General features: G+C 38.4%; 1 protein-coding gene across 13 annotated transcripts in view; it reads left to right on the forward strand.

Moving 5' to 3' along the window:
* Positions 1-8,897, forward strand: part of gramd1bb (GRAM domain containing 1Bb) — a 126,877-nt gene extending 117,980 nt beyond the window's left edge. For all 13 annotated transcript variants that reach the window (XM_088078691.1, XM_088078694.1, XM_088078692.1 and 10 more), the window contains 6 exons: positions 47-189; positions 381-484; positions 1,316-1,616; positions 2,565-2,672; positions 3,771-3,891; positions 4,924-8,897. In XM_088078691.1, coding sequence (XP_087934817.1) covers positions 47-189; positions 381-484; positions 1,316-1,616; positions 2,565-2,672; positions 3,771-3,891; positions 4,924-5,013 — 867 coding nt within the window. In that variant the 3' untranslated portion in view covers positions 5,014-8,897. The remainder of the gene's footprint in view (positions 1-46; positions 190-380; positions 485-1,315; positions 1,617-2,564; positions 2,673-3,770; positions 3,892-4,923) is intronic.
* Positions 8,898-9,799: the final 902 nt, after the last annotated feature.

Genomic DNA, 9,799 nt, shown 5'->3' on the forward strand with positions numbered 1-9,799 from the left:
TTTTCAAATAATAATCAAATAAACCAAATGTTCCTTCTTGTATCAGACTCTGTACAAAGCCAGCCAGGAAAGTGAGTGTTACATCATCGACGCTGAGGTCATCACACACGACGTGCCCTACCACGATTACTTCTACACTCTCAACCGCTACATGCTCACCAGGGTGGCCAAGAACAAGTGTCGGTTACGGTGAGTAAGATGTGGTCAAGACACCCACAGCTCACACCAGAAGCATGGTGTCGTACTATGGGGTGTTTGTTTTACTTTTCAATGACTTTACATTTACTTTTGCTTTTATTTTCATCTCTTACTTATTTATATTTACAGAATACATCTTATTGTAAAAGATATGCATAAATGCATTTCTTTCTGTCGCTCAGGGTATCAACAGAGCTGCGCTACAGGAAACAGCCTTGGGGCCTGGTGAAAGGCTTCATAGAGAAAAACTTCTGGAGTGGGCTGGAAGAGAACTTCCGCCATCTAGGTAAACTTGAGTGTTGTTTGTTTGTCTGTTTACACACTTACATTATGTTGTAGTTTCCCCCAGTGAAAACATATTGAAATATATATATAAATATATATATTTTCACAAAAGTATAACATTTTTTATGATTCTGAAATGTAAATGAGCACATATATCAGTGGGGATTTGCTGATATTTTTTAAGGGATTTGGGTAATATTAAAGAGAGAAAATATGGGAATGACAACAATCAAAGGATAACTTTGGTATTTTTCAACCTTGACCCTACTTCCCCATGCTGTTTTGTCTAAGTGTCTAAGTGACGAATAAGATCAACAATTTTTGAAATCATCCCCTTGTGAGTGAGAACAGACTGCAGTTTAACCACTCAGGGCAGTATGCGCCTTTTTTTGATCAGTGTATGATATTTTTTGTTCAGCCAGAACCAGTCTAGAAATAAGTTCTCTGCAGCCATCATTTCCATTATGTTGCCAGATACGTGGGATAACAATCTGAGCCTGTCAGTGGAAAAAACAAGCACTTTTAGTGGATGCATATTGAGGGTGCACAAATGCCCTGAGTTTACACGGCAGGCAGCTTTGCTGCTGCTGCTGCAGTCTTTCTCGATACTGTATCAAAACATTTTTTAAAAATTGTAGTTCCCATCACATAGACATGATAAATATGTCAAAATAGGGTCAAGGTTGCAAAATACATAAGTTACCCTTTAACTAAACAGGAAACCAATCCAAAAAGACTGCAGCATGTAAATGTTTCCAACGACTAGCAATCTTCAAGTAATCCAGGACCAGACGTGATATGATTGTGTAATCGCTGTCTTCTTCCACCTCAGAGGTGGAGCTTTCCAAGCTGGAGGACATACTGACCGAGTCCCACCAGCTGTCTCCAAAAACAAAGGTGGTGAAAAACTCCACGGTGAGGCGGAAGAAGAGGCCACTCCCCCACATGCGCAGCCAGCACCTGGACGAGGCGCTCAGCCCCGTTACCACGCCAACAGATGAGGAAGTGATTCAGAGAATCAAACAAGTGGCAGGCTCCACGCAAACCAGGCACCAGAGTCCAGAACACCATCACCTGCCCGGAGGCCTCGCTCTGTACAGCGTCTCCAAACTGCTGCTCATCATCAGCTTTGTGTACGCAACTCATCACAACACACGCAATCACTCACGTCAGGATGCTTGTTTATTTGACCATGAAGATGCAAATACAAATTTGACACATGCTCATTTCAAGTATATTAACCCTTTCAAACATGGGCGACATCAATTTCATGTGTTATGACGGCTTTTTCAAACGTTTAAACCTTTGAAATTTGAGCAAATTGGTTTGATTTCTTTTGAAAACATGGCTAAAATGCAAGAAGGAACTCTGCAAAAGATGTGCCACAAATTGCAAGAAATTAGGAAAAGCTTTCAAGAAAATGAACTGAAAATTAAAAAGAAAAAAGACAGAAAAGCGAGAACAGAGGGGAGGAAAAATATTTGAAAATAATTATTAGAAAATAATTACTTAATTATAATGATATATTTAAAGTTAATTAGATTTGCATTTCCTTTTTTCCAAGCCATTTCCTTGTTTTTGTTTTTGTTTTTACCATTTATAAAAAAAAAATTGTGCTAATTTTCTGGTAATTTTCTTTTTTTGTACTTTTAAGAAATTTCTTGCTAATTTTCTTCTTTCGTTGCTCATTGCCTTCGTCTATGTGAAAGATTAAGCCAGTTTGCTCAGGTTTAAAGGGGTTAAACTGAGAGTTTTGTCTGAGTCTCTTGTGTCCTCATTTCTCCAGTAGACTGTGGAGTTTTTGTGTAACTTTCAATTAAACATTTTTTTGTTTTCTTATAAATATTTCATTGTAGCTGTCTTGAGTGTAACCTCTCTCTCCTCTCCTCTCATTGCCATCCATAGGATCTGTCTAAGGTACATAATCCGATTAGCCACCATAGCTGGATGTGTATGTTAAAAAGTGTTCCCAGCGTTGTTTGTCATTGCCATGAACAGATTAGCTACTTTATGTTCACCGTGAATGAATGATGACTGATGAATGTATTGACTCTCCTCCTTTCTTTGTTGCCCTCCATCAGCCTCGTCCTGCTGGTGTTCCTCAACATGATGCTCTTCTACAAGCTGTGGATGCTGGAGTACTCAGCACAGTCCTTAACAACCTGGCAAGGTCTGCGGCTTCATGAAAGGTACACACACACACAAATGTATACACACCTATATTTTAGCACCCATCATTTATACAGAACTCATTTATTACAGATGTAACCTGATTAATTGATATTTTGGGCATTTAAACAGGATCTGTCACTGCAGACACGAGACTGAATGGAGTTCTGTTTATCTGTTTGCCCAAAAGGTGTACACACACGAATATACACAGACAGTTCCAGACATGCACTTAAACACACACCAGGGCTCAATTATAATAATGGTTGCCAGGTCGAAATTGGCAGTGCAAACTGTTTTTTTCAAACAGCTAATGTACACTCCAAAATAAAAGCTTTTTTAAATATTTGTTGCATTAATTACATTTAAAGGTAGGATTTGTAGGAATAGGAAATGGAATATAATACAATGTGTTCTTTTCACCTCAAATAATAATTGTGTTTTCATTACATTAGAATGAGCCGTTAATAAACACAGGAGGACTCTAACCAGGAGAAAATTCAGATAGTTGCAATCTTCAATCATCACCAATAGGTGCCACTAAATCCCCCTAAATTTTATACTCTCGTCCTTTAAATGCTCCTACTGTCAGAACTGAAACCAGATAATGCTGCGAGTGCATTGGTGTGTTTACTCATGTGCACTTAGGCATCTGTTTTGGAAATAATGGCAAAGTCTGTGAAGAACAGCTGGACATCTTAACTGAAAAAAATTAAGATTCAAACTATGTTTCAAAGTAATGAATTAAGTTTCAGGTTAAAAAAAAATTCAGTCACTTTTTGACTCACAATACCAAAACAATTCTTTCTATCTGATGTATAACTATATAATATTTTAATTACTCAAAATATGAAGTGACTATTGTAAGTTTCGGCAATCAAAAGCTAAAGCCTTGTTACAAGTCAGGAAATTACTTTTAAAAGTAAGTTTAGCCCTGCACACACTCTAGTAGATCCATATGGTGGGTGACGTGTGTGGCAAGAAAACATGGAGCTTCTTAAATTACCCGAGTATAGCTGAGGGCTTACGGAAACAATTTATCCAAACTGTTTGTTGGGTTGAGTGGCTGCACACTGATGTTGCTAATGTGTGTGTGTGTGTGTATATGTGTTTCCCAGTAAACTGCCTCAGACGCAGATGGAGTGGGCCCAGCTCCTGGAGGCGCAGCAGCGTTACCATGACACCGAGCTGCAGAAGTGGAGGGAGATTATCAAGTCGTCAGTAGTGCTGCTAGACCAGGTACTCAGACACAAAGACACATTTTCAAAATCACAATGCGAGGTTAGTGATACCCCCAAATTTTGACAATTCCCACACAATGTGCCTGCTTTTGTATTGGGTTTTGCGTAGACACTGCACATATAACAAAGAACAGGACGTACTGTATTTACTAGTTAGTCATATGGTGACAGACTCATAAAAGTTATATTAGCACCACAGATAGCTCGCTGAACTATTTCACGATGTATGACTAATTCAGACCTGCAAAAGGCTTTACGTCCACTGCAAATGGAGGGAGCCTTTGAGCCAGTAAACCTGAACTACTGGATATAATATACCTTAGTTCAATACCATACAAAGCCAACTGGTGCTTCTGGGTGTTGTACACAATATGATTTTAAAATTGTAATGTAAAACAGTGACTCTAGAAAAAAGCTAATGCCTAAAGATTCTGAGACGGCAAAAACAGACATTTGCTGTTCAAGGACAGCTGATCATATAGTCACAACATTCACAGTTTAAATTAATCTATTTAAAAAAATATATATTTAATTATTAACCCTCAGTATATCACAACAGAACTGCTAGATAAAATAGAGGCTATTGATTACTTTTGCCAGATTACAGAAATTCTTCTCAGGCAATGTTTAAATCAACCTTTCCACCATCAATGAATAACCAGCACTTTCAGTTGTCACCCAGTGTAAATAAAGTCTGCAGCACCGTGTGAGAAATTAATATTTTTTTCACATGAATGTGTCTTTTGTATCAGTCGGTGTCCCCTCTCTAAATCTGGATGTTTTTGCGGCCCTGGTAACGTTTCTTTTTTCTGGGATAAATAAACTTGTCTGAATCTGAATCTGAAATGCACCACCACACACTTCTAGGGTCATGCATGATGCATACATTACGAGTCTTTGCATGTTTTTTTTTTTTTAGTAAAAATCCGTACTTAAGTGAATAGTTCCATGTATTATTCTAAATCAGTGTCATTTCACTGTGATTAATAACTTAAGAAACACATCGTTTTTCCTCCTTTCCCTTCTTTAGATGAAAGACTCGTTATTGAACCTCCAGCGAGGCATTGGTTTAAGGGACTACAGCTCCGAGGCTGAGGAGAAGAGAAGTCGCTATCACTGACACAACACCATCAAGGCCATGAGGGCGTGCTGTGCAATATACTGTAGGACCTGTTTTGTTTGTGAAACAGTATGCAGGCGGCAGCAAGACAGAGAGAGAGGACAGAGGGGGAGGCGGGACCAACAGTGAGCTGGTCCAATAGACACAAAGAGTGGAACAGTCGTCTCCAGCGCACAGAGGTTAAAACCCCCAGGAGGAGGGAATCACGGACGGGAAGTGCCCCCATCACACGCAGGAACTGAGGTGTCCCGACCATCACTGAGGCATTGAGCGAAGATGCTCCTTCTCTACACCTGTTGGATAAACCGTTTCCTTCTTCTCTCTTATTTCCAAGTGCATCCTACTGTAAGCCATGTCGACCAGAGTCGCAGAGAGCAAGAAGGAAAACTACTGCATGCATTTAGACAACCTAGCTCCCCTCAGTCAGTGTTAATGTGGTCCAGTTCCAGTCTATGTGTGTCAACAAAAAAAAAGAAGAACAGAAGAGATCAAATCGGAGGAAGGGGGTCCTTACGAGTCTTAACGGCTGTCTACACTCTCTAGACTGTTCCAAACCAATCGTCCCTCTAGAGGTTCTCGCTGCAGCGTCCCTTTAATGAACCTCCATGTAATCAGAGTGCAGTATCGTTCCACAACCAAAATAAGAAAACAGGTGTTGTAGCCGGGAGCTCATCTTCACCGATCAGTTCCGATTGCCTTGTTTGAAGCTGGCTGCTTGGTCTCCGTCAGGGCTGGTTCCCTGTCCGACTGTTGTGTTGAAATATTTATAAGCAGAAGCGAAAGACTGATGAGACCCAGGCCAGTGATTTTAACCCTATACGCAATTCACAAAATCAGTTGCCCCTGCCACAGTTCTAGCTATCTGACATGGCATTATTCCTCATCTTTTTAATAAAGCAGAATGTATTAGCCTGGACTAAAAGGCCAGTCTTTGATCACAACCTATTATTTTTTTTTTAAAAAAAGGGGTGCTGCAGCCAGACCAGTAGGGAGACCTGTGTTCTTACATGTTTTATTACTAAACTGTGACTATATCTCTTTAAAATGTTTCAAATTAGAAAGAATTCTATGAATATATTTGAAATATATAAGAATATTTCATTATTTAATATATATATTTCAAAATATATAAACATTACCTATATTTATTGTTAATTTATGTACATACAGAAGTTATCAGAGCTCTAGACCAGTTAAAGAATTTCTAACAAAAAGTGTTTTCTTCTAAAAAAAAAAAATGCATGCCAGATATGTCTGTGACATGTCCAGTGTGCAAGTATGATTCTGCATTTGCGCGATTATATTCGTGCATGTGTGTGTGTGAGTGTACGTGTGTGTGTGTGTGAGTGAGTGCATGCGTGCGTGTGTGCACAAGTGTGTGCTGTAAAGTGTGACATTTTTACCATTCCACACTTGTATGTTTCTTAATTTCTCTTTTCTGGCTCCTGCAGCCAGAATGCCTTTTTTTTTAATGCTAATGCATTTGGATGCCGCCTTGCATTAGCCTCACCAGGGTACAGTTTACAATCGAAGAGTTTTGTTCCAAAATGACATATCCAACATTTAAAAAAACAAAATACCTTTACAAAATGACTGATTGCTTAAACTATCAATTCATGTCAGTGTTACTAAGTAGCTTAAATCCATGGTTGACAAAAGGAAGAAGACAGAATTCATCATCTAAATGTTTAGATGAACTTGATCATTTTTCTCTTTATAAATGGATAAATAACATTTTGGAGATGAACCCTTCATTTTCCCTCTATGAGCAACCTTTTGTCCGTGTCACCACATTAGTGGCTTGACAGTTCTTTGCTAAAAAGGAATAGTTTTCAAATTTTGAAATTGGCTTTCTTTCCAAAAGCTAGATGAAAAGATTGAAGCTAAATATGAAGCTACAGCCGCCTAGCTTAGCTTAGCAGGACGTTTCCTCCTGTTTCCAGTCTTTATGCTGAGACAACCATCTCTTGGCTCCAGCTTCATGTGTACCGTGCATATATGAGTTTCAGTCTTTTCGTAAAACTCACAGACGAGAAAGCAAACAAACAATTCCCAAATTGTCAAACTATTCCTTTAAAATTACATATTCAACCCACATTATATACTCTCTTCCCCCATCTCACATTTCTGTCTTGGATGCAATGAAAGCATGAAAATGAACTCTACGCAACTAAATAGAACCAAAAGAAAGAACAGAAATGGACCTTCACGAATGATCATGTTGTTTTAAATTAAGTATTTATCATGTATGCCATGTATTGTATACAGTATTTACTGGGTAAGGTGCGGTTAAGAGCGTCTTTTAAGAGCTTATCAACAGAGATCCCTGACAGCTGACAGTTTTCCGTCATGAAAGCTCTTCCAAAAACAAGAAAACTCTCTTGTGTTAAAGAAAAAAGGAGAAAGTGAAGCACTTTAAGGCCTTTTCAGGTAAAGAATGACGAAAGGACATGGTGGCGTTAGAGTTTGGAGGTAATTGCAGAGCTGAGGTGTTTTTTAGTTAATTTGACAATCATGCCGGTGATTAACAACTTCCAAACTCATTCAGAGTAGCTGGATTTTATCCTGTTGGTTCACAAATAATGTTACATCTGCTCCAATAGGATATTTGTGCATTATTCTATTCAATGTGGCAATCTCTTTCGATGTCACATCCCAAAGCCTTTCTTGTCTATTTCAGAGCGAGGCAGGAAAAAGTGATTTGTGTGAGGGAAATCTTTACTGTGCCTGCATGGCGTGTTACTAACAAACAGCGGAGCTTCGGGATTGGCCCCCTGCTGCAAGTGTGTGTTCATAAAACATTTGTAGAAAGCACTGAGTAACGATAACACATGGAAACCTTAAGATCTGAATGGGAGTGGTTGGAAATGTTTTCTGTTTTATAGAAATCACTTTCGCAATCCTGATGACACTGAAAGATTTTAGTGAAGTTCTGCTTCATGTATATGATGGTACAGAAATGTCATATGAACGTGTGATTGAAATGCTTTAAAGAGTTTGCTTTTCAAAGTGTATGATGAAATGGATTTTCTTTTCCAGACATGAATTCTACCTTTTGTTTAAAATTGACAAACATTCTCATATTGTTTTGAGCAGGATTTGTAAAATGCTTGATTAAGTTGGTTTTAGTCCCCATTTCTTGTTTTATTGACATTTGATTTTTGTTAAGGTTTTTTTTTTTCGGGACACTGAAATTTGATTTCACTGTCAAGCTGACTGAAATAGTTTATTGTGGCCGACACATTTTAATATTGAACCTCAGTCTAAATTAGATATTCACTCCGAGGCTCAGAGGAACTGTCGCAGCAGGTCTGAATTTTATTTCATAAATCTCCACAATTATGCAAATGAACATATTTGCACCCTCATCATTCCCTTCAAACAGCCATGTTTCTTATTGGATCCAACAAATTTAACTTAAACAAATCTACGACCACTTACAGACAACACCTCTTTGTAGTTATTTGCTTTTTTTTTGTTTGTGCTCAGTCTTTCTTCTTCTTCACACAGTTATCTGCGTTACATGAATGATTGTATGATTGCTATCACTGCACAGCTGTGGAACCAAGGTGACCTGAGAGTTCTGGGTGCAACCCGTTTTGTCACTGAAAACTAATGAATTGTGCGCTTCATTGACTGTATTAATTGGCATTTGCCTTCCTTGTCACAGAGCCGGTGAGGCAGAGGTGCCACCCGTACATCACAGTGCTAGCTAACAGCCTTGGTTAACACACGATAGGAATCACACACAACCTGCTGAACATGACCACTGATCAAACTCATAGCAAATGCTCTTCTTCGAGTGTGTCTTGATAAAATATGTACTGGTGTAGTTCTGTTCAAAACAAATTCTACTGTATGTTTTTTTTTTTTTTTTTTTTTTTTTTAGAAAACGTTTTAATCTCTAGAGAGACTTTTATTGACATTTCTACATGAGATAAATATACTGTAAGTATATGTTGTGTATATCTGCAGTGTGCACACACACACACACTGACAAAAGAATTCAACCTGCGCTGCGCGTAGGTTTTGACTTGCCGATGATTTTGCCTCATAGAGACTGAAGATAAAGTGGCTTTCTGGTTCATGTGAAGTAGAGATTGGAAGTATGAATAAAAAAATATATATAATATTCAAATAATGTTGCTATTTTTGGAGACCTTATTTTGACAAATCACATTAATTTCATACAATTTGTGACCGAATCTCACAGATATGTATAAACTTGTTATCCTTAAAGACCCAGCATGTTTTACCTCAGGAGACTTTACAGTGGAGTTGTAACAGAGGAAGATTGCATGAGGCTCCGAGATGAAATATTCATCTGTTACTGCGCTTTAAAAAAAGAAAATAAAATCAGAAGACTTTAAAATATTGATGTAAGCTATTGAAAGCATTGTTATTTTGGGAGCTGCACCTACAGCACATGTTTCCCATAACCTACTATGTTTGCAGAGCAGCCTGCCCACATGATTCCTGTCGTCTCATTTTAATTACTGTTGCACCGACTGCCTATTAATTACCACTGTCTATGTTGTATAAAGTCAGCACTGAATGCAGGTGAGAGCCCTGATGCCAGTCCAGGTCTCTTAGGCTGCAGGGGATGAGACGAGCCCTGACACAGCTGGGAAGCACAAACTATGGAGCAACAAAACAAAGACATTTACAAAATCTGTGTAAAGTATATTCTTTTTCGTAACATTTCCAAGCAGTGCTTGCATTTTTTTTTTTTCATTTTAGTGCAATTATAATGTCTGTGTCGAAAATACCTAACTTAGCCAATGCC

The sequence above is a fragment of the Plectropomus leopardus genome, chromosome 6 (assembly GCF_026936395.1).
Source record: "Plectropomus leopardus strain MGB_pleo_1.0 chromosome 6, ASM2693639v1, whole genome shotgun sequence".
NCBI lineage: Eukaryota > Metazoa > Chordata > Actinopteri > Perciformes > Serranidae > Plectropomus > Plectropomus leopardus.